This window comes from Anguilla rostrata, chromosome 8, assembly GCF_018555375.3.
Source record: "Anguilla rostrata isolate EN2019 chromosome 8, ASM1855537v3, whole genome shotgun sequence".
NCBI classification, from domain to species: Eukaryota; Metazoa; Chordata; class Actinopteri; order Anguilliformes; family Anguillidae; genus Anguilla; species Anguilla rostrata.
This window is the reverse complement of record NC_057940.1, coordinates 19,553,848-19,578,344: the sequence shown is the minus strand read 5'-3', so window position 1 is coordinate 19,578,344 and position 24,497 is coordinate 19,553,848. Positions and strand designations below refer to the sequence as shown.

The window sequence follows — 24,497 nt, the reverse complement described above, 5'->3', positions numbered from 1 at the left end:
CTAATATGGGTTCTAAGGGTAACAAGTGTAATTCTTTCTAGTGTACATGTCATAAAAAAGAGAAGCATTTTCAGCAGCACTATTATCCAAAATTACAGAAAAACAGTCAATGGTTTACAATGATCAAGGCCTGTGTAACAAGGCAAAACTAATCCATATTAAGGAGGAAATATATTGATTGGACTATACTGCTTCATAATTGGCTCTCATAATAATTTCCAAATTCATACCGTACTTTATTATTCAATACTCGATGTGGGAGTATCATAGGGGTCCTTTGTCAGTAATGGATACTAAGTTGTTATGAGACTGTACCGGTGTAGTCAATGCTCCTCCATAATAAAGTGTATTGGTGTGATACAGGGCCTTAAATTGTTCCCTACAGTGACTTAACGCAGCCTTGGCCTACTAAATGTGTGTCCTTGTGTGGGCAGGGGATATAGATGTCTCTTGTATTATCTATTGATTTCATTTCAAGTAGCTGTCCCAGGCAGCCACCCTGACATGGGAAAAGGGCTATGGCATTTTCTTTGGTCAAGAAACCATTGATCCTGTATTTCCATGGGAACGGGGTCAGAGGTCAGTGCAGAAGAAATGTGAAATTGGATGGCTCAAGGAGGTCTCCACTGGACTGGTGGGGGGGGGGGTGTAGTGTCTTTAGGGACCTTTTATGTGCTTGCTCCTCCAATCAGAAAGCGGGGGAAAGTAATGAGATGGCAGGTCTTGTGCGCATATTTTTCAGCTGATCTGATCCAGGCTTGCTTTCATACATGTGTTAACAGTGTCTCTGCCTTTCATTGATTATACAAGTATATACTGACCTTCAAATGGTAGTACTTGTCAACTGTGCGTGTTTCTGAGAATGTCTGTTTGCTTTTGTACCTGTGCAGTTTCTGAATGTCCGTGTCACATTATTTGTCCTCAGAATCCTACCCAGTCCCTACCCCTCGGTCACCGCCATCAGGAGTCCTACAGCCCCAGCCCCTCCCGGCCGGAGAGACTGTCATAGTCCCTGACAACCTCCTCAGCATCTCTGGCGTCCGGCCCGTCATCCTCATAGGTGCATATTGTCATGTGACAAAAACCTGCACCTATCACAGCCAGTAGTTGCTTCTCACACTAAGACAAAAAAGTTAGCTTTTCTGAGGCCTACAGCTGAGAATTCCTTTTACCTTCTAGCATCTTTTATGAATATTTGTGTTGTGTATGTGTGTGCGTGCGTGTGTCTGTGTTATTTTTTTAATTGAACATGTTTTTTTCACAATTCAGGCATGATAAGTTGAGCTAGACTGCTGTATTCCTGTGCCAGTTTGACCTAATCAAGCAAACAAAATCTGACTATGTTATCAAAGTTCAGATCTTATTGTAGTTTTATTTTTTATATGTTTCTTTGCTTACATCTTGTTGATTTACTCTTTTCTGATTGTATCCTGCATAACAGTGCTTTTTAACATACAGTTCACATCAGGACACCCCAATGGGAGTTTATCTGATTTTAGTTAAAGTTTATCTAAATGTCTAAATATTGTTACCTTCCCCGTAATTCCCTTAAGCGGTTATCATTATCATAGATTCAGTTCAAAAATACATTCTTATTATTCCTAGAAAGCGCTTCAGGTGTATCATGTTGGTTTTCCAGTGAAGTTTGTCAGAGAATACTTTGTGACCTAATAAAACTGAAAGGCAGCTGGTGCCCATGTGTATGAGAGCGTGTTCACGCTTCTGTGAGTTGGATCAATATTTACTCTTGCCTCACTCTCCGTTTGACTCCAGGTTGTGGTACTTTACCATACTTCTTTGGCAATGTGGGGGACATCGTGGTGAGCCCCCTACTGGTGAGCTGCTACAAGTGCGGACAACTGAGCGGGGAGAGCCTGGAGGAACTTGGTGTGCCGAGCGGCCAGCTTCCCAACACAGAGGTCATGGTCCTGCTCACACTGCAGTACCTGGTGCGGCTAGGTAAGATCTCTGACTTAAACCTTAGTTTAAGGTAATAACCAAAAATCAAAGCAGCAGTAATTTAGATCTCGTTGGGACATTCATTTGTTTTTCTACATCAGCTTTCAGAATGGTTCCACTTTGGCATCCCTTCCTATCTTTTTTGTTTTGTCCTGAATTTTCTTTATATCAAACACTGTTGATTTTTCCACATTGCGTTCTTTAGCAACAGTGACAAGGTATTCCCTTTTGTCTAATTTTGATAGTATTTTCCAGTTTTTTAAGTGGGACGGGTGAATTGTTTCAGTTTGAAGAAGACCATGGCCAAATTTGAATGGGCATAACATATTTTAAATGATTATTTGACTCAGGTCTGGTTTGAAGCCTGTTTGCATCAGTGGTGCTGGTAATGAGGAGACATAACTGCATATGGCCCATCCAGTTTCATACCTGATCAGCTGACCGGTCACTTTGTAGGATTCCAGCTGATATTCTATCCTAAATAAAAATCAAATGAACCTTTTTTCGTTTACCTTCAGTGATTAGTTTACCCGTAATGCTTGGGAACGATACACTGAGGCCTCGCGGGTGAGGGTCCAGCGAAGCGAACAGTGCGCTGCGGTCCTTCCTCCACCCCTTACCCCACACGCTCCATGTTCTCCCTCGTCCCGCCCCTTCCCCCGTCCCGCAGGCCCGGACCACATCCCGCTGCGGGAGGAGTTTGAGCAGATCGCCCTGCGGGTGATGCGGCAGGGCCAGGCCGGGGCGTCCGTGCCCCCGGCCCAGCTGGGCTGGCTGGCGCGTCTGGCGGCCAGCGTTTCGGGCGACTCGGTGCAGGTCCTGCTGGCCCACAGCTCGCTCGGGGAGGGCATCTCCGAGGCGCTGCGCTCGCTGGGCGAGGCCCCGCGCCGGCCCCGTCGCCCCGACTACGTGGCGGTCATCTGCGCCTCCCCGGAGCGCGGGACAGAGTTCTGCGTGCTGGTGCTGGGTGAGTGCGCCGTCCTCTATGGGCCCCCGAAACAGTCCACATTCAGGATTTACAGTTACTGCTGCATTCATATACTGTATGAACATTTACATTCAGACTGCTCAAAACATGATTTCAGATTATATTGTACAATGTAGTTATATATTTATGTGTTATGTATGTATTTTTAGAATTTGTATGTGTGTGTGTGTGTGTGTGTTTTCACATGTTTGTGTGCATGTTTTTTTTAGTGCATTTGTGCATGTGAATGTGTGTATATATGTTTCTGTGTATCAGATGTATGAAATTATATTTTTCTCTCTCCAGGAAAGTACCAGTCCAGAGCCCTGGCAGAGAGCATGCTCACCACCAATGAGCTCCTGAAGGAGATCAGCTATGAGCTCATCACGGGCAAAGTCAGCGACCTGGCCTCCCACTTTAGAACCACCTCCCTAGGTCAGTCTCCTCGGTCTTCGCCTCCTCTATCTGCCACATGTCCATTTCCGTTCACATGATTAAAATAGCAATGTTTGTTAATGAAACTATTATTTAGTCAATAAATAATAGTTTTATGAACAATTATTACTATTTTAAGCAATGCTTTCAGCCATTTATTTGTAAGAAATCATGTCTCACTGGAAAAATCTAATTGTCATCCAGTCAGTCCTTGTATCAAGATAACAAAAAACTACAAAAAACACAATATAGATGTTTGTAGCAGCAACTTAAGAACCAGTCACATGATCTAACCCAAAATATCCAGAACAACAATCCCACAATCCCAGAAGATATGTAAAAATGTACCAGTAGAACTGGTATTACAGATCGTACAGTATGAGTTGGAAAGAATTTTCAAAAGGTTGGCCGCCAGATAATGGGCTGGAGTTGTGCCATGTGGGCTGTGGGGGTGACATAGCTCAGGAGGTAAGAGCAGTTGTCTGGCAGTCGGAGGGTTGCCGGTTCAATCCCCGCCGGTTCGATCCCCGCCCTGGGCGTGTCGAAGTGTCCCTGAGCAATACACCTAACCCCTAACTGCTCTGGTGAATGAGAGGCATCAATTGTAAAGCGCTTTGGATAAAAGCGCTATATAAATGCAGTTCATTTACCATCCATTTACCCACATGCCTTGTTAAAAATAATAATCATAATTCATATTGGAAAACTGGATATCCACATTTCCATTTCCTGAGGCTCAGCAGTTGAATGGAACCCTGAGAGCATGTCAGATTTGAAGAGAGAAGTCTTACACAGCGCTACCTTCCATACCAGCCTGTCCAATCATCAGCCATGTGCTTCAGAGGCTCCTCCCTTTGACTAAGGCCACAGTGGGGTCAGCGTGGGGGGAGTAACGGTGGTGCGATGCTGTTTCACAGGGGACAGCCTGGACAGGCAGCTGGCCAGATTCCAGCAGAGGAGGGGTGAGCTGGTGACCCCACCCTTCCATGCAGACATCAGCGACTGCATCCACACACAGGAGGCTGCAGCTATGGTGCCCACTGCAGACCTGGGTGAGCTCTCTCTCTCTCTCTCTCTCTCATTCTGTCTCTGTAAAACTTATTCATTTACATGGCAAGAGATCTTGTGGTACTAAACTATAAGTAGATGACAAGATGAAATGAACAAATCCCCCAAACCCGCTTGCAGATCCAATCACTGAGGCATTTCAGATCTACCCTCCGCAAGTGGGCGTGGCACACTGCCTCCTCTCCCAGGTCTGCTCCATCTCTGAATCAGCCAATCAGAGCCTGGACCTGAGCCGCTTCTGCAAAGTGGATTTCCTCGTACTGGTCCCGCCCTCCCAGGTGCTGATGCACCAGACAGCACAGCGAATCAGACAATCGGGTAGGTGGGGCTAAGACTAGACAACCGTATCTTGGCCAATAAGTCAATGGTGGCTTTTTTGTAATGCAGTGCAGTCGTCATGTAAAAATAGCATCTGTCCCAAACAATTTTATTTATTTACCTGCTTTGTCCTCTTCCTCCTGTCACCTCTGGCTGTTCCAGGAATTCTGACAGATCTTGGTGTCGAGGACGCCGTCTCTGCCCATCAGAAGTCAGACAAATATGTTGTTCGTCTGGATAGCGAAGTCCACCCCAAAATCGAGGCCTTTCTGCGGAGGGTCAGGCAGAATCCCTGCACCCTCCACATCCTCATCCATGACAACTCTCATGTAGACCTGACTAGGTAAGGCTCCATGACTTCGGCCACACCATCTCGTGATGTCATAATAAGGTGCCGCGAATTGTATGGGCTGTGTAGGCTGTGAGACCATGCAATCATACTCATTATGATGAAGGTTTTTAATTGTTGGTGAGGTGTGTTGCAGTCTGTTGGGCTGTGACTCCCTCGTACCCCTCTGCCTACTACCTGTCCTTTAACTGTCTGCTCTACTTTTTTAACAAAAGAAAAGCTTTTTATTGCGAAGGTCATCAGCCCCTTTGTGCGATTTCCATCAGCTATTTGTACAAAGAACAACAATGGTACATTTGTCATTGTCCATTCATCAAGCTGGGTATTCCAGGAATTAAAGTGTTTTTGTCAATCAAAGAATAATAAGCTCTTGTATAGTTTTGTCTGGCCGTCAGTGTGTAAAATGGGCACATGCTTACAGGCCGTGCTCCTCATTCTAGAACGGCTAGCAGAACGCTAACGTAAGGGCTCAAAAGATGAATTCCAAGAAAAGATTGTGATGGGTTTTAGTGAAAGGGATACACGAGCGCTCGGCTGAAGGGCGGGGGTGTGTGCTGCCTCTGACCCCCGCTCCCCGGGCGTACCTCTCCCCCGCAGCGCGCTCCTGGGCTCGGCCTGCCACGGCGAGCCGCAGGGCCTGGCCGACCGCGTGGTGAACTGCCAGGAGGTCCTGGAGGCCACCAACCTGCTGGTGCTCCAGGTCAGCTCCTTCCCCTTCACCCTGCAGACCCAGCAGACCCGCATCAGCATCCACAACGAGATGCACTGGCCCCAGCACGACAGCCCGGTGAGTGGCCCGTACCGCACAGTGACCATGCCAGGCCCTATGCTAACATTATTAGCACACTAATGTATCCCACTTAGGCGATGAGCTCCAAAATGATTTTTTCAGTTAGCACACATGAATTCTCAGGGGCAAATGCTCCTAAAATGGTAGCACTGTTGAGCCAAAGGCAGCGGTGCAAAATCCATGTCCAGATATTAAAGTACACCCCAGTGTTTTGTTCCAATCACCTGGATTTGCGAATTAGCACAATTTTTCCACCAGGAGGTAGAATTAATTAGCGAAATCAGCTGGCTGAACTCATGGGTGGAAGAAACACATGGCAGGACTTTCTGACCCCTGGACTTTTCGTCTGTGATCAGTGTTACTCATTATGATTAAGGTTTTTAATTTTTGGTGAGGTGTGTTGCACTCCGTTGGGCTGGCGGCTCACAAGCTATATACGAGACTCCCCGTACCCCTCTGCCTAATACTGTCTGCTCTGTCCTTTAACTGTCTGCTCTACTTTTTTTAACAAAAGATAAGCTACAGTTGTCATTGGCCCCTTTGCACCATTTCCATCAGCCATTTGTTGTGTGATTTGGGAGGAACTGAGCCGTTCTCAAGGGTACAGTGGCAGTGCCCCTCCTGGAAACTGAACACAGAAAGCGCTGTTTCCCTTTGTGAATTGTCCATTGTGGCTCTTGACTGAGCCTTTTCATCCAATCTTGTCGATGGCAAGCTGAGAAGTGATGTGCTGATGGCTGTCCTGTGTCTGTCCACCAGGGGGAGACCTCGCCCGAGGAGCAGGTGTACTTTGGCCTGAGCGACTACAGCCGCTCACTGCAATGGGGCGTGGCCAGCCCCATCCTGCGTTGCGACGACGCCTTCGAGAAGATGGTCAACGCCCTGCTGGACAGGTCAGTCTTCAACAGGTGGGCCGGAAACACCAGCGCTCAAAATTGTCTCAGTGCTTCAGCATGAGCATCCCACATCCCACAGTGCCATATGTATCCCCCTCATCGAAAGACAATAAAACCAATGCATTTTCAGGCATAAAACGTGTTACTGTGATCTAATATACTAGTGAACCAGTGTTGGCGTATACAGCCAGTTAGCTCATTTAGCTAGGGTAATTGGTGGAAAGAAAACCTGCGTACACACAGACCCATCAGGAGCAGAATTACCCGGGCCTGGTCTAACTGGTCGCGTCTGGCTGCCTCAGGCACCTCCACCTGCACAGCATGGTGGTGCGCAGCTACCTGCTGATCCAGCAGTACACCGAGGCCCTGATGGCGCTGATGGCCGCCCCGGCGCTGTGGGACCACACCACCCCCGAGACGCGGGCCATCGTGGAGGACCTGATCGGGTCCCCGGGGCGGGGCCAGGGCGGGCGGGGCCACATGCTCCTGCTGCGGGTCCCCTCCCTGCAGCTGGCCATGCTGGCGCGCGAGCGGCTGGAGGAGGTGCGCGACAGGCTGGGGCTCCAATTCCGATTCGCCGTGCTGCTGGGAAGCCCCGCCTCCGAGCTCAGTCTCCCGCCCCATTTCATCGCCCGTCTAAAGGTGAGCAATGGAATCATTTTCAAATGTTAAATCGCAACTTATATCTATATATATTTTCTGTACTATATTTTCTGTTTCTATTTTGAAGATTTTTGTGTTTTAACTTCTAATTGGGCAACATAGGCCATGATTTGTTCTGAGCAGCAACTAAAATGTGACCTCCTGACCATGAGTAGAAAAAAGTGCACCCAGACAGACCCACTTCCCCCTAGTCTGAGTAACTGCGGGTCCAGAATCGTAGTATACTGTGTGGCTTTTAGTTCAGTAAAACAGATAATTTCACCCCATCATTATATCTTCCCGTCAACCGATTTTCTAATGACCCTTAATATGCAAGGAGAAAATAGAAAAGAACCATTAGCAGGAGAAAAGGACCTTCACCTAATGGTTTTCACAGACGAGAGCCAATTACACTCTAGCGAGTTTAAATATTATTGTGATAAATCTGTGCCTTTGTCTTTGTGTGTCTGTGTGTGGGTGTGTGTGTATGTGCGTGCGTGCGCGCGTGTGTGTGTGTCTGCGCGGCTGTGCTCTGTCTCTCAGGCTTGGCGGGGCTGTGACAGTGAGGACTGGGTGCCGCACACCTATGAGGACCTGGAGGGGCTGCCCTGCATCGTCATCCTGACTGGGAAGGACCCCCTGGGAGAGACCTTCCCAAGGTGCCACGCCCTCTCTCTGCAGGGAGCTGCGTACCCATGCTTACTCCATGCCCCCCACATACAAAGACCCATTCTGCATATTTCATATTTTAAGATTTATGCCCAAGTTCATATTAGGCATTGGCGACATACAGCACAGTGCCGTGAACAAGTACTTTCCCCCTTCCTGATGTCCTCTATTATTGCTGTTCAAAGGGGCAATCAATGTTTGATAACTTAATTCATTAAATAAATAAAACATTTTTTTAAATGTGTTTTTGCGTTTACTCAGGTCCCTTGTGACTTATATTACATTTTGTCTGAAGATCTGAAACCATTCAGTGTGACACATATGCAATAATAGAGGAAATCAGGAAGGGGGCAAATACTTTTTCACAGCACTGTAAATATGTATGGTAGGGGTGTCCCATCTTATCTGAAAAGGGCCAGTCTGGGTGCATGTTGCTGTTTAAGCCCTGCTCTAAGATACCTGATTCGACTCGATTGCAGACCATGATTAGTTAATTAGTTGAATCAGGCACCGGCCCTTTTCGGGTAAGACTGGACACCCCTGATTTAGGGGTATGCTTGGGCATTGTATGTTAATTATATAGAGCCCTGGAAAAAAATGTAGAGCTGTATGGTATGACAATGAGCGTATTTACTTGTCTGTTCCCATGTAATTCAATCCCAAAGAGAGAGTGACACCTAGAGACCAGCCTTATTACAGGCTAACCAATTTCTTGGGTACAGTCTTATCAATGTGAATGACAAAATCATCCCTATACAATGATTCCACACGTTCAGTAATTTTGCATATTATATGGATTACCTGATACCTGATTAGAAACATCCACCCTGTGTGGAGCCCCAGTCCACCAATTTACGTTCAAGTACTGTAAGAATATTTTTGATGAGCTGTGCAAAATCATCAAAATCATCCACCTCATGAACTATGGGTTCTGTGTGTTTGACCTGCATATTACGACAGCCTTTATTTAAGTGCCTTCTGGTCTAGTAACAGGGGAGTCGGGTAAGTGATGACATCACAAACACCTCCTTCCGACGCCTCAGTAAGACTGATCTGTGATCAGTGCTCGGGGAAGGGCTCCCACGCGTGCGCGGGCTGATGAGCGGTTCGTGCGCTTCTCAGGTCTCTGAAGTACTGCGACCTGCGCCTGATCGACTCCAGCTACCTGACGCGCACCGCGCTGGAGCAGGAGGTGGGCCTGGCCTGCACGCACGTGTCCGGGAGGGCCAAGCAGGAGCCCTGGGGGCCCGCGGAGGCGGAGGACGGGGGCTGCAGCGCCACACCCGGCCCCAGCGACCCCGACGACCTCGCCATGGATCTGGAGAGGCCGCAGAGCAACGGCAGCGCCGTCACGGGAACCTCAGGTGAGCGTCTGATATCCCTCCGCCACCGCTGTACGCTCATCCTGGACATAGCCTGGTCCTCACGGGACTATTTGCTTGCTAAAAAGAAACAAATGCTTTTCTTTATTTAAAAGAGGGCCCCTGCACACTGTCTATCCTGACATATTTGAGTTTTATTGACACATTGCAAGTTAAGCACAGTTGACATTAGGTATGTTTATCTGCTCCGAGCACTTTGGTCCGAGCAAGGTTGTGTTTGATGTGGCCCTGTGAAAACCCAATAAAACACAACTGTTTCTGTTCCAAGATTAATATTTGTTGGCTCTTGATATTTGTGGTGTCAAAAATTCTGCCTTTTTTTAGATGAGTAAAGGTATGAAAAAATGAACTTCTCTTGGAGGAGAGTGCATTCCTTTGGTTTATTTCACCACTTCTCCCCTCTCCCTCCCTCCATCCCCCCATTCTAGGCTCCGTCACAGAGAATGGCGTGAGCTCCTCCACCCAGAAGCCCTCCACCTCCAGCTGCGCCTCTGGGCCTGGTGGTGCGGAGGCAGAGGAAGGGGGCGTCCCCCACGGGGGGGTTAAACAGGAGTGCGACTCCCAGGGCAGCCAGCTGTCCAGCCCCAACTCCTCGGCCCCCCAGTCCACGTACTCCTCTCCCTCCTGCTCCTCCTCCTCCTCCCCCTCCTCGCCCTCGTCCTCGGCCCAGCGGCCCAGCCAGTCCAGCCAGCCCCCCCGCTGCGGCAGCCCCCTCGCCGCCACGCCCCGCACCGTCATCCTGTCGCGGGCCGCCTACAGCCTGCTGGCGGGCGAGCGCGGGGGCCAGCTGCGCTCCTCCTCCCTCCTCCCCCACGCCGACGTGGCCTGGAGCAGCCCCCTGCGGCCCCCCCTGCGCCAGGACGTCCCGGGGCCCGAGCAGTCCCTCTATTACCGCAAGTGGACCAGCGCCCGGCAGCACCACGCCGACCACAGCAACCAGGCGGGCCACGCCGGCCCGGTCCCGCCCCACCCCCGCCGCCTCATGCTCAGTGGACCACCGCAGGCAAGGCTCCGCCTCTTTCACCTCCCGCTCCTCAGTTCCATCCAATCAGTTGAATCTGAATATCTCTTGCCAGTGGTTGTTGGATATAAACACAATGGCAGGGCATCAGAGGTTGTGTGGGCCCTTTGAGAACTGTGCGTGGAGACACATACACCTATGTGAACACACAGACTTAGTTAGAGCTTACAACAGGCTCTGTATCTCTGATAGTGTTATAGCGACTGAGCGCCCAGTCTCGGCCAGTGGCTTATGTGATGTTGGTGCTTTTCTAGGTGGGAAAGACTGGGGCCTACCTGCACTTCCTGCGCGTCCTGTTCCGCATGCTGATCCGCCTGCAGGAAGTGGAGGTTTATGACGAGGACGAGCTCGGAGCTGGTGAGGAAGGCCTTCTTTTTCTGTCCGGGACACACCTATGGGCACGTGACCATCCTAATGTGCAAACTCTTTTTCACCTCTCTCCAGACCAAGTCGAGAGCTCACAGACCACGCTACCCACCAGCATGAAGTGGCCAGACGTTGAAGAGATCCAGAAAATGGCCTTTGACCTTTTCCCTCGAGATCCCAAGTTCAGACGGGCCAGCCCCATTTATAGTGAATGCATGCCGAAGTCCGCACAAGGTCAGTCCACCAGGCAGAAAATTCATAAAATGCGTATCCTTACGTTTTGTAACTGATTTCAGAATATGTGGCCACTCACGTTTCTGTATTCATATCTTTTGTGTGTACAGGCCAGAGCTCTGAAACCAAGCAAGAGGGGCCTGCTAAGCATGGCACAATGTCAGTGATGTTGACAAAGTTTGCTGCCCACAATGCATTTCACCACTGCGAACAGTGCCATCACTACAGAGAGGCAAGCCTTGTGACTCAGGTCAGAATTTATATATCTATATTTATATATCTATCCCACATCTGAGGTTAAATTGTGCAGCAGAAATTGTGTAAATGGCTGATTATAAAGGGGCTTGGCTTGGACACAGTCTGGGGGTATGGAGGAGGTTAGCTTTTGTAAATTTTATGATAACAAATTTGAGAGAAGTTTGCCCATTTTGTATGTGAATAACAGTACTGTCGGACTAGCTAGGGGGGCTGGTACTATAATGACAGTTTGTGAACTAGCTTGTTAATATTTGAGGTAGCTGGCAAACCCAACTCAAACTGATTTATGTGATGAGGCAGAGCATTTTTTGTAATTCTTCCAGATGTTACTTATTCTGCCTCAAGGATTTGATTCAAATATACCAATATTCAATATATTTCAGTCAGATTACTGTATTGACATGTACAGAAAATGTATTTATATCACAGAATGATTTAGGAATAAGACACGCCTCACCACTGCCTCACTGTCACAAGAGTTGTGTTCCCCTGTATTTGTTCTCCTTGTCCAGTATTAATCGTAGCTCTGTCTCCCCTTTTTGTATGTTTGTTTATTTTGTGTGTGCGCGTACTTGCAGGTGTCGGACTACACCTTCCACTCATACACCATCAGCTCCGCCCGCCTAGGGGAGGAGCTCCAACTGCACTTTCTCATTCCCAAGTCCAAGGAGCACCACTTCATCTTCAGCCAGCAGGGCCGTCAGCTGGAGAGCGTGCGCCTTCCCCTGGTCTCCGACAAGGTGAGCGGGCCTGCTGTCACCCCGGGCAACAGCACCGTGGTTACTCACCTTTATTTAACCAGGAAGGCTCATTCAGATTAAAATTATCTTCTGCAAGCGTGACCTGATCAAGATAGACAGCAGCATAAGTCAATACACAGCTTCAGACATACAACATACAACAAAATACAAGTAAATCACAATAATAAATACGAGACAGGAATGGGCTAGCTAAAACATATGCGGGTCAACCAGTTTGCCTCAAAATTTGTCACTAATGATTAAAACCTTTCAAAGCGCTGATCATTGTGACTCACCAATAGCACAGGATTACAGGGAGCCTGACTCTTTTGGTTTGTCACAGGGCCCTGACCTGCTGAAGAGCCCAATCTTCACCCCCACCAGGGGGCGCCAGGAGCATGGTCTGCTCAACATTTTCCATGCTATGGAGGGTGCTGCCCATCTGCACATCCTGGTGGTGAAGGAGTACGAGATGCCCCTCTACAGGAAGTACTGGCCTAACCACATCCTTCTGGTGCTCCCCGCCTCATTCAACAGTTCCGGAGTGGGTCAGTACCATCCTCAATGGCAGTTCCCTAAATGCATGATTATCGCCCCAGTGCAGTTTTAATGCAAAACTTAAAAATGACATAATCTTTCAATGTACATTTCAGTAATGCAGATGTTTCATATAGATGTTTACAGGTAGATTAATGTAGCTGTTTCAATTTATTGTGCTATGAAGATCAAAGTAAAGATACACTAATGCTGTTTGAATAATTATTCAGAAGCAACCTTTATGAATTTATCAAATCGAGCACTGCACGTATTCTGCATGATGCAAAGCTGTTACCAGCTGCTGCTTTTATGAATAAACCGGATAGAATGTAAAAGCATTCTACAGGCCAATGCACAGAGAAGTCTACTGCTTCTTTCACCCCATTTGTTAGACTTTTACCATGCTAGCTGCCTGGCTTTATGATTGACATGTAACAACTATGAAACAGTTAGCTTTTCTAACTAAGCCAGTGTAAGTTAACTTAGAAAGTGCTTACTGTTTTGCAAATGTATCATTTTTGCATACCATTTTTATATTTCTGAGCATCTCCCCTCTCCACAATAATCACAAGTATGGTAGACTTAACATACAGTATGCAATAAAAGTGATTTATGTTTGGAGTTATTATATTTTTGAACAAAACTTTTAGCTCATGCATAAAGCTGCCCATCCCAGGCCATGCATCCAGTCCTGGACATGGAGTCGCGAATGCCGCTTTTCCCTGTGGAATGGAGTAGGACGGTTTGCTCTCTTCCTCTCAGGAGCTGCCCGGTTCCTCATTAAGGAGCTGTCCCACCAGAACCTGGAGCGGGAGAGGAGCCGCCAGGAGGCGCAGGGGAGGAGGAGGAAGGACGTGTGGCCCTTCGTGGTCATGATGGATGACTCGTGCGTGCTGTGGAACACCCATCAGCCCCAGGAACAGAGCAGGTACTAAGCGTGCTAACCCGCGCAAGCTCGCGCGCTGAGCCTGAGCAGGCATCTGCATGCACATGCAACATGCAGTGACACTGCAGAACCATATTTATAGATGAACACCACTGCAATAATTTTTATCTATTTTTATGCTTCCTGTAACAATGGGACAAGTTTTTCTGTTGACTGGCTTAGTATTATTACAAATTTTAATGTTAGTAGTTGACATTGTTTTAAGGGAATACTAGTACTGTTCTAGATTTTTATTCAGTTATTCTTTTGAATAATCATTTTTTGATGACCATTCTTTTCAAAACTCCCCAACACAATGTACAATGCAATTTCATTTCTGTCATTTCATGTTTGGTGTTTTGATATATTCAGGCTGAAAATAATGTACACTCTGCAAAACAAAAATAAACTATGTATGCAGGCCGTGTTAAGCTTGGCAGCATTTTGTTAAAATGAAAGTCGTTTTGCTGTGGAATGTATTTCTGTTTTCTCTTGGGGTCTTTTGTAAACATTCATCTTGTCAAGGCTGTTTTGGGTTCTTGCAAGAGTCAAATGACAGTTAACTCATTTTATTAATTGGATGGGATTCAGTATTCACAGTATTCAGTATATTACAGTATTGACTGTGTGCTGAAATAGTGCCCTGTATGTGAAATCTGATGCGCTAACTGTTGGCTTGTCCCTCTGACAGTGACGCGGTGGAGGGGTCGCACGGCTACACCAACGTCTCACTGAAGGCCGTGCTGCAGCACATGGAGGCCACGCCCAAGATCACGCTGTACGCCCTCTGCGGGGTGCGCAAGTGGAGCAGCCAGCTGGCCGCCCGGCGCGGGACCGCCCCCTTCTCCCGGTGCCACCTGCATCACTTTGTGATGATCAACGTGGACCTGACGCAGAACGTCCAGTATGACCTGAACCGGTGAGAGGGCTGGGCTACCGCTGCTATTACCGCTGCAGCCGCTGCTGCCATGCTAGCGTGACAGACTCTGCTCCTGGTTCCGTTGCTCCTGGTAAAAGTGTCTAACAGCTAAACTCGTTGATGTTGTGAAGAGAAACATAGCATTGGAAAATGATTTTTGCCAAAGACAGATTTAGAAATGGGCAGATCCAAACCACATTTAATCTATGGGTTATAAACAGCCTGTGTGTACATGTGTGCGTGTGTGCGTGCATGTGTCTGGTTCTCATCTGTCTCTCTCCCTGTGTGTGTGCCTGCGTGTGTCTGGTCTGTGCATACGTGTGTGCCTGTACATGTCTGGTTCTGATTGGTCTCTCCCTGTGTGTATGTGTGTGTGTGTGTGTGTCTGGTTCTGATCGGTCTCTCTCCCTGTGTATGTGTGTGTGTGTGTGTGTGTGTGTGTGGTTCTGATCGGTCTGTCTCCCTCCCTGTGTGTGTGTGTGTGTGTGTGTGTGGTTCTGATTGGTCTCTCTCCCTGTGTGTGTGTGTGTGTGTGTGTGTATGTGTGTGTGTGTGGTTCTGATCGGTCTCTCTCCGTGTGTGTGTGTGTGTGTGTGTGTGTGTATGTGTGTGTGTCTGGTTCTGATCGGTCTCTCTCCGTGTGTGTGTGTGTGTGTGTGTGTGTGTGTGTGGTTCTGATTGGTCTCTCTCCCTGTGTGTGTGTGTGTGTGTGTGTGGTTCTGATCGGTCTCTCTCTGTGTGTGTGTGTGTGTGTGTGTGTGGTTCTGATCGGTCTCTCTCCCTGTGTGTGTGTGTGTGTGTGTGTGTGTGTATGTGTGTGTGTGTGGTTCTGATCGGTCTCTCTCCGTGTGTGTGTGTGTGTGTGTGTATGTGTGTGTGTCTGGTTCTGATCGGTCTCTCTCCGTGTGTGTGTGTGTGTGTGTGTGTGTGTTTCTGATTGGTCTCTCTCACTGTGTGTGTGTGTGTGTGTGTGGTTCTGATCGTCTCTCCCTGTGTGTGTGTGTGTGTGTGTGTGTGGTTCTGATCGGTCTCTCTCCGTGTGTGTACATGTGTGCGTGTGTGCGTGCATGTGTCTGGTTCTCATCTGTCTCTCTCCCTGTGTGTGTGCCTGCGTGTGTCTGGTCTGTGCATACGTGTGTGCCTGTACATGTCTGGTTCTGATTGGTCTCTCCCTGTGTGTATGTGTGTGTGTGTGTGTCTGGTTCTGATCGGTCTCTCTCCCTGTGTGTGTGTGTGTGTGTGTGTGTGTGGTTCTGATCGGTCTCTCTCCCTGTGTGTGTGTGTGTGTGTGTGTGTGTGTGTGTGTGTGTCTGTTCTGATCGGTCTCTCTCCGTGTGTGTGTGTGTGTGTGTGTGTGTGTGTGTGTGTGTGTGTGTGTGGTTCTGATTGGTCTCTCTCCTGTGTGTGTGTTGTGTGTGTGTGTGTGTATGTGTGTGTGTGTGGTTCTGATCGGTCTCTCTCCGTGTGTGTGTGTGTGTGTGTGTGTGTGTGTCTGGTTCTGATCGGTCTCTCTCCCTGTGTGTATGTGAGTGCAGGTACAGTTGTGAGGAGGTGGACTTTAACCTGCAGGCCCACAGCAGCGGCCTGCTCCTCTGCCGCTTTAACAGCTTCAGCCTGATGAAGAAGCGCATCCCTTCAGGGGGACACAGGGACTTCAGCGTCACGCCCAAGATCCTGGTAACCAATCAGCATGCTGTCCTTTAGCCTGTGTCGCACAGCTGACAGGGTTGTTTCATTGCTAACAGACTGCTAATGTAGCCATGCTAATTGGCTATATGCTAGTGTAGTCACACCAACTGTGTACTAGGACAACTACACAGCTTACAAATGTGCTAACTGGCTACTAGTGTATCCAAGCTAGCTATATGTCAGCTGTTGGCTAATGTAGTCCTACTCATCATCATGGACATGCTGTTTTACAATCTGGTAATATAGCTGCTTAACTACCTAGCCCCTGTTTTAGCTACACTTACTATCTTGTACACATACACTCACATCTGTGAGTACACCTGCGTGTGCTTTTGTGTGCATGTTGGTGCAGCTCGTAATTAGCCTGGTGTGTTGCTCTCTACAGGTGTCAGAGAACCCGGCCCCCATCAGCCCTTCCCAGTACGTTTGCGCCCCGGACAGCGAGCACATGCTGCTCGCGGCCCCGCCCCACTTCCTGCTGGAGAAGTTCCTGCAGCACAGCGGCCACAGGCTCTTCCCCAAGGCAGTGCGCAACCACAGCCACCCGCTGCTGTCCATCGACAGCTACCTCAACCTCGGTCCTGAGGTGAGGGACTGACCGTGTCAGGCCACGGTCTTCAGTGCACCGCAGAGCTTTGGGCATCTTCTGCACCCTCCCAATGTGATCTGGATCCTAGCCAGCCCTTCCAAAAATGTCAGAATGGCTGGATTATATTACTATAGAATCCGACCAATCGCTTTAGTGCGTAGTGTAGACCTGATTCTAAGAACGCGTTTGTATGGTTGAAACTGTCACAATACCAGTTTTTTTTCTTGCACATAATGTTCAGTAGTGCTTTTGTGTTGATCAAACTTTTAAATGAAAAAGAGCTGCCATTAGTTTTGGTTAATATTGAATGTTCTGCAGGTACTGTGCCTCTAGATACTATTGTATGAACATGGTGTCGAGTACTGTAACTTTTACGCTGAACTCAGACACCATAGCTTGGAAAAAGAAAGGAGTGGTTCTTTGACGAGGACTGAGAAATGACCGTGGTGTGTGCGCGTGTGTGTGCGGTTCCGCAGGTGTTGGTGTGTTACGTGAGTTCGCGGCCGCAGCCGGCCTGCGTGGATCACCGGGGCGTGGTGTTCAGTGGGCTGCTTCTGTACCTGGCCGACTCATTCGTGGTCCCGAGCCTTCTCAGCAAGTTCCGGTTCCTCAAAGGTGAGCGTTTAACTGCACCTGCGTCTCAGTGCACGTGTGGCGCATAGTATTGAGCACTCCTCGTGTGCACGGTGGCAAAGCTGATTGTATTTTATTTGTTTTGTTTTGTTTGTTTAGTTATTTAGTCAGTTACTCAGTCAGTCAGTTAATCTTTATTATGTCTATTTGCCATTTTGTACTGCAGCATATGGTGACAACCATATAGTAATAGATATACCCATGACAACAGATAAACATCGAGAGACCAAAATAATAAATCTCGTTAAAAACATGAAATGTTAATAAGCAATGTGGGCTAAGAAAGTCTACCCCTACAACACAGATGGATAGGTAGTGAGCCAATGCCATTCTCAGCTATCCTACAGCTTATCCAGCTCTCTCTCTCTCTCTCTCTCTCTCTCTCTCTCTCTCTCTCTCTCCGCCGCAGGTGCCACGCTGTGTGTGATCTCACAGGACCGCAGCTCCCTGCGGCAGACCATCGTCAGGCTGGAACTGGAGGACGAGTGGCAGTTCCGTCTCCGGGACGAGTTCCAGACGGCCAACTGTAGCGAGGATCAGCCCCTCTACTTCCTGACGGGCCGGCACATCTGACCCCGCCTCTCTGAACCCCCGCACCCCGACCCCGCCCTCCACCCGCCTAACCCCGCCCTCCTTCCTCCCCGCAAGACGATAATCACTTGCGGAGAACGTGTCCGGCCGGGCGCCGGACCAACAATCATTTCCCGTGGCCGGAGCGGAAGAGCGGCCTGGCCCAGCGGCCGCCCATCTCCAGCCAGCGCAGACGTGCACGCTCTGCACACTCCATGCTGCACTATAACGGGGACCTACGCGGACCCAGACTCGTGAGGACCCCCTCGGGCGTCCTCCGCCTGTCCCGACTGCAATTCAGAGTACGACCCTCAGCAATGCAAAATCATGGGCCGAAGCAAGGCCGAGGGAGGGTCTTTTTCTTTTCTTTTTTTTGTTTAGTTTTTTATTTTATTTTTTTTGCACGGTTTTCCCAGGAGCTGACTTGAATGTTATTTTTGTGTGTTTTATTTATGGGAAGGACTCTTATGTGTTGCAAACAGGGAAGCCCCGCCCCAGCTGTTGTATATCCTGTACTCAACGGACACTCTCTCTCAGGGTGTAAATGTGGCTTAAGTTAGGTGTTACTTTTTAAGGCAAAGTAATGGACGCTTTGAATGTCACTGTTTTCGCATTGTGTTGAGCAAGGTTTCGCAACATCTGGACTTCAGAGATAAGGCACCATCTCTGACTCTGTAGTATTCTTCTTTCCCCCCCTCCTCCACACATGCGGAGGCCAGCAAGCATCCATCAAACAACACTGCCACAGGAGTATGTCATGAATCAAACCGTGACCAAAGACTAGCCTTGAGCAAAGTCAAAACCTCTTTGGGATGCCAAACGATGCAGTATGAACGCATTTTACTGCTCTTTCTATTGTGCCTTCAATCTTACAACCTGGCAACCCTCACCACACAGACCCAGCCTCTTGTAGTTTTACATTTATTATTTTAAGCACAGTTGCTAACAAATGACTAATGGCTCTGGCTAGTGGGAAGACTGGATTTCATGTGCTAGACTCTTTGCTGCCGTTTGGCTTGTGTCATTCAGACCCGTGTCTGAAAAGTATTTCAGACACGGTTCATGCACTGCCTTAAGGGAGTGTCATAACACTGGCAAAAGACAAAATCCACCCCCCCCCCCCTTGAGTACAGCTATCACTACCTTTGTGACTAACAGCAAGCTTTTGCCGTGTGCTTTGCCCAAACTGTTCTGTTTACACATTACGTGCCTGTAGACCAGCTCTTGCATAGTGTTACGTGCCTGAAAGTATTGATGGCTTCAGCTATACCTCATCTACCTGAAACCGATTTTTATTGCAAACACAGGTTTTTCTCACAGAAACCTGAGACTGAGGGAGAAAAAGCTGTTTACTGCAGTCATCACTAGGTCAAATCAACATGCAGATTTATAAATACCCACCAACGGGGGTAGGAATATTTCTGTATGTAAGTGCACAGGGTATTCCGTACAATATGCCTTCTGTCATTTTCCTGCCTAGATTTAATAGAGCTCTGATTGCAAGTCCTTACTTTTTGAAAGATATGTATACATATCAGTATTTACAGACGCTGTTCAGGTTCAGTACTTTAATCAGGGGTATTCAACCTGAAACACTCTCTGGTCACATGTCATGTTCTCCTGTTGTGTCATGCTTTAACCACTTTTCTGTAATTTTCAGTAAAAATGGGATCATGCTGTAAGTTTAAATGGTAAAAACAGTGGAACTAGGTCAATAAAAATCTGAAACTAATTTATGACAGAGACCCCCTCACTGAATTTCTTGAAATGAAGCTAAAAGATTCCGATCTTTCAGTGTACTGCCTTTGTCAGTGAGTGGGTTACTCTGATGGGGAGTTTTAAACTCATGTGGGCAAATTCATTCGGTCCACCTTTCATACAAAAAAAATCAAAGGGCACCATATCAAGTGTTACACCATGTCAGTTTGTAAAAAGGGAAATGATTCAGTCTAGCCCATTGTGCTCAGGGCATCCACACGTAAGCTGTTTTGAGATGCCTACCTTGACTTTCACATAGTGTGATGTCATGTCATTCCACTTCAAATAATCTGAAACCACAACATAAAACTAAGTGTGTGGGAAATAACGGTATATCCTGTGTCTTGATGGGGTCACCTGGCACGTTTTACAGAAATTGATACTATCATAAAATGTGATAAGCTTTGTTTACATTATAAGAAAACTAGTACACTAAACCAAACCTAGAAATGTTAAGGGTTTTGTGATTTTGTAGTCCATGGTCACTTTTTTCCGGCAAATATTGATAATGAAAATATTACTGTTTTGTGATGGCTAAGGCACAAAGGATCCAGGATGAGATTCATTGTTGTGTCATTTATGGGTAACTCTTGCATTTCTGTTATTAGAAATATTTTATTTAAATGAGATTCAGTCATGTTTTTTAATGGATTCATTATTACTGCACAAGCTATCTTGAACTGATAATCAAGCTTTTTCTTATGGAGGTAGCCATACAGTGTGTGTGCCCAAGCTACATTCTGTAGTCCTTTTAAGCTTGGTTGAAACCTGCAGCAGTAGCTTTGCTCAGCACTGTTTGGGTATTATTTTCATGCTGGTACATTGCGGGGTATGTGGTAGTTTGCTGGCTGTGTATCTTATTTGTGTCCCGATTAGGCATTGTCAGTATGGCCCTGTTGACTGCTTTGGACTGATCAGGATGTTTCAGTGAATGGAAGATTTATGAACAGTAAATTAGACTAGAATCACCCAGCCACTGTGCACGTACGCTGCCAAAAATTCATTCATAAGTGAATGTGCAATACATTCAAATCCGTTATTAGTGCAACAAAAAAAAATTATAGCAGTGCCCATCTAAAGAAACAATCTGACCGTTAAAACTCAACTTTAACAAGAAGATGGCATGTTACACAATTTGCTTTTCAAAATGTCGTATGTAATTGCTGTTGGTTTTAAATAAATATTGTATTTGTTTCCTTTTTATACCAACGGCGTCCTTGTCGCCTGAGTGATCTACCTCATGTTTACTGTTTCGTTGATTCTGTGAACACACGACTTAGAATTGTGATGTTTTTTTTTTTTTTGGTTGGATTAAATGAATGTAATAAAATGGTATTAAAATAAGTTCTTTTTGTCAGGTACTTAACAGATTGTATCCCATGTCACATGCTTTATTCAGAAGGAGGTTTTGTCTGTAGTTACTGCCGAGTTTCTTTGACAGAATTTTCTCTTCCATCAGAAATCATTGAAAGCCTCCAGCTTTCAGAATGAATTACATTTAGGACTTTTGAAATAGTCACTTTATATTCACATTTCATTGGGTGAAATTGCATCACATTTGCACGATTGCAGATGGCTAAAGTGGCCGCCTAAATGAATAGTTTTTATGGAGGACGATGGGCTAAAATCTTGTCTTTGCCTTTCTATTCACTTGCGTTTTGAACGGCATCCGGACTGTGCATAAACAACGCTAGGATATACACAGATGAAAATTCCAGGATGATTCAGTTTCAGTCTTTAAGTGGGTTTATATATGTCTGCTCACTTGAATGAAAAGTTTTGGCTTGTAGCAAGACTATTCCCTATTGTCACGACCTGGCTCAAGGGCATGACAAAAAGGGAGACACACACTGATGCATTTAAAAAGCAAATTCACATTTAAAATATGTTTAAAATAACCTAATTATACCAAAAACAAGACAAACATGGGGTGTGAAAGTCAGCATTATCAGTAGTGTAGGTGAGTGGATGTATGAAAGGTATGCTGAAGCAATGTTGTATGGTGTAAAACCAAAAACACAGCCAACACCAAAACAGAAACCAAACAGTGGGCAGAGAGCTCTCAATCAAACTGGAGACAGGCATCTTAACCCTCCTGTTCTGTTCATTTTTTAGGTACAGCAAAATGTTCCCGGGTGATATAAACATACAGGGGGGGTTTGCAAATACATGAAATGAACCATTTTAATTTAGAATGTTGATTACACTAATTAAGGCCAGTAGAAGAAGTTTCATACTGAAAAAATAATTTTAAGTATTTTTCCTAGATTTTCAAACTTTAAAAAGGGTCAATTTGACCCGCAACATAACAGGAGGGTTAATCTCTCAGAGAGCCCTGGACACAGGTGCTCCCAATTGCACCAAAGACCCTCTGCTCTGCACTTCAGGCACCTGTGAACAATACCACAATGAGCAGCACTGGGAGCAGAGTAGGGGGTCATCACACTGTTATGGATCAGACAACATGGGTTTGGTTTCAGGCTTATAGTAGTGAATGCTCAATTTTGCATGCACAAAAAAGAAAAAACATCAAATCAGGGCTTTTGGTTGTAGTTCTTTTTAGAAACATTAAATTGGAAGCATTTTCAGGAGTGAAAACTACATTTGGTTCAGTTGGGGAGAATAATGCAAGCATAGTTGCTAATATTAAATGAGATCTCAATGCACTTTGAGATTTGTGACTTGCAGGGGGAAAAAACATTTTAAAAAATATGCACGGTGTGCCTTTTTGTATTTTCAGTATTCTTAACTTTGAAACATGAATTACAATAACAATTAGGTTGATAATGATTTTTGGCTAAAATGTTCTTATTTGCTTTCATCTCTCAAGGAAAGAACAGTCACGATTTGTCACATGAACACAAGACTTTTCTGTGGAATGCCTCGATAAATCATGCTGTTAAATTGCAGGAAGTTTTCCAAGGAACACTTGCTTGACCTTGGAGGACCTGTAAGTGAATTGGAGGCAAACTCGAACAGTACTATTCTTCCGCAGACATTGTTTTTCAGTTTCCCAGCATAATCAGCATACCAGCATTGTTAATGATAGTTGGGTTAAACAGATTCAAGGCATTCCAAGGCTCAGGGAATATTCCTTCAGATACACTTTCAATCAATCAACCAATCAATTCTGCTACCAAGCCGAAGTGCATAACCACTATACAACACTGACTCTCACAAAGAATGTGAACAGAATCCAGGGAAATGTGCATGTAGCAGTCTCGGATTGGTCTCGGCTGCGCCGGCTGGTGGAGAGCACACGCACTTGGGCTGCATTAGCTAATCAGCCCAGGTGCTTAAAGGTGTGCTGCTCTCCACAGTTTGGGGCTGGGACTGGGAGCTCACACCAAGGGTGTAGTCATGAGTTTTGGTTTGTTTTATTTTGAGCACGAAAGAAAGAGAAAGAAGAAAAAAGAAAAAAAAAAAGCAATCCTCAGTTGGGATGCTGGAGGAGCTGGACCTGGCTGGGAAGGCGGGTCAGCTACGGGCGACGCATGGGAAAGTGGTCGCGCCGTTTTACTTTTGTCTTTATTATTTTAGCTTGTTGTTTTAGTTTACTGTTTTTGCCTGGAACCCGTGAGGGGGAAGGGTGAAGAGGGTCGTTTATTTGATTTCATGTTTGTGTGGGTGCCCTCTCTCTCTCCATGCGACAGACAACGATGTTCCCCGGCACTGCCGCATCTCCCTCCCCGGGGTGTCTCGCTTGGCGTGTGATAGTGCACCTCCGTAGAACAAAATGCTTGTGGCAACCTTGTACAACAGTGGTATGTCCCATAGGGGTTAGAGTATCAGCCTCTGGCCCAGCTGGTCATTTGTTTCAATCCCAGCTGGATACACTGCCCTTGAGCACTGTGCCTCACCCTAACGGCATAGCCAGCTGCTAAAGTGGGTCACAGTGTGCAAAGTGAAGATGAAAGTTGTTCTGAACAAAAGTGCCTGGAACGAAAATATAAAGTGATACCCCTGGTAGCTGCAAGTCAGCATTACCGAAGTCCACCTGCTGTAATACATTTTCCAAAAAATAAATAAATGAAAACGGCAGATGAGTCATCCTAAAAGATGTGCGGTCTTCACACAGGTGATATCTCTTTGTGGAGCTGTGAGCCATGAACTCCCACTGTGTCAAGGGGACACAAGGCCTGGCAGTGCCCTGTTCCAATGTTTTTTTTTTTTTTATATATAGAGAAAAAACGTGTGTAAACATTTTCTGGTTACAGCACCTCTTACGAGCTAAGGGAGTAGAGGAAACAAACAATCCAGCTTGGCTTCCCACCAAAGAGTAAACCGTGAACAAATTTTGTGCCAAATTTTTCCTGAACAGAAGAGTATGGTCATGTTCGCTAGTGGGCGCTGTTGCGGTAAAATTAAACAAACCACCCACAGCTTATCCATGAATAGCTATTCCCCAAAATGGTACTTGCAATAATATGTCCAAATTAATATGTCCAAATTAGATGTTTTATGAATGTTGTGTTGGTTACCTTTACCTGACAAACCTGGCACAGTAAAGAGTTTGTTTTCCTTTGGGCCCATTTCTGTAAACGGCCTTACGGAATGATAGTATGTGTGGCTTGCATATGTTTTTATTGACTGCAGCATGTTTTTAAACAGCTTTTTTAGACAAATGCTTTATTTATCTATATGTTTTTGCAACTTGGAGAGCTTTTTTTAAAATCTACTTTCCTCTCAAAATAATGTTCAGTTCCCCTTTAATTGCACAATTGCAGAGCTCTGGGTACTCCGAGACCACTGGTATTATCTTGTTCATCTAGAACAGATTTCA

General features: G+C 46.5%; 1 protein-coding gene across 4 annotated transcripts in view; it reads left to right on the top strand.

Annotated features, from left to right (window-relative positions):
- greb1l (GREB1 like retinoic acid receptor coactivator) overlaps positions 1-21,058 on the top strand; it is a 60,855-nt gene extending 39,797 nt beyond the window's left edge. For 3 of the 4 annotated variants that reach the window (XM_064346914.1, XM_064346918.1, XM_064346917.1), the window contains exons 11-34: positions 926-1,060; positions 1,774-1,959; positions 2,630-2,926; positions 3,233-3,361; positions 4,279-4,413; positions 4,550-4,747; positions 4,910-5,090; positions 5,694-5,883; positions 6,646-6,794; positions 7,085-7,424; positions 7,968-8,083; positions 9,216-9,457; positions 9,904-10,478; positions 10,751-10,853; positions 10,941-11,096; positions 11,207-11,346; positions 11,933-12,094; positions 12,438-12,642; positions 13,394-13,559; positions 14,248-14,475; positions 16,011-16,152; positions 16,550-16,750; positions 17,230-17,368; positions 17,796-21,058. In XM_064346914.1, coding sequence (XP_064202984.1) covers positions 926-1,060; positions 1,774-1,959; positions 2,630-2,926; positions 3,233-3,361; positions 4,279-4,413; positions 4,550-4,747; positions 4,910-5,090; positions 5,694-5,883; positions 6,646-6,794; positions 7,085-7,424; positions 7,968-8,083; positions 9,216-9,457; positions 9,904-10,478; positions 10,751-10,853; positions 10,941-11,096; positions 11,207-11,346; positions 11,933-12,094; positions 12,438-12,642; positions 13,394-13,559; positions 14,248-14,475; positions 16,011-16,152; positions 16,550-16,750; positions 17,230-17,368; positions 17,796-17,959 — 4,679 coding nt within the window. In that variant the 3' untranslated portion in view covers positions 17,960-21,058. The remainder of the gene's footprint in view (positions 1-925; positions 1,061-1,773; positions 1,960-2,629; positions 2,927-3,232; positions 3,362-4,278; positions 4,414-4,549; positions 4,748-4,909; positions 5,091-5,693; positions 5,884-6,645; positions 6,795-7,084; positions 7,425-7,967; positions 8,084-9,215; positions 9,458-9,903; positions 10,479-10,750; positions 10,854-10,940; positions 11,097-11,206; positions 11,347-11,932; positions 12,095-12,437; positions 12,643-13,393; positions 13,560-14,247; positions 14,476-16,010; positions 16,153-16,549; positions 16,751-17,229; positions 17,369-17,795) is intronic. The other variant, XM_064346919.1, reaches the window with a different exon arrangement.
- Positions 21,059-24,497: the final 3,439 nt, after the last annotated feature.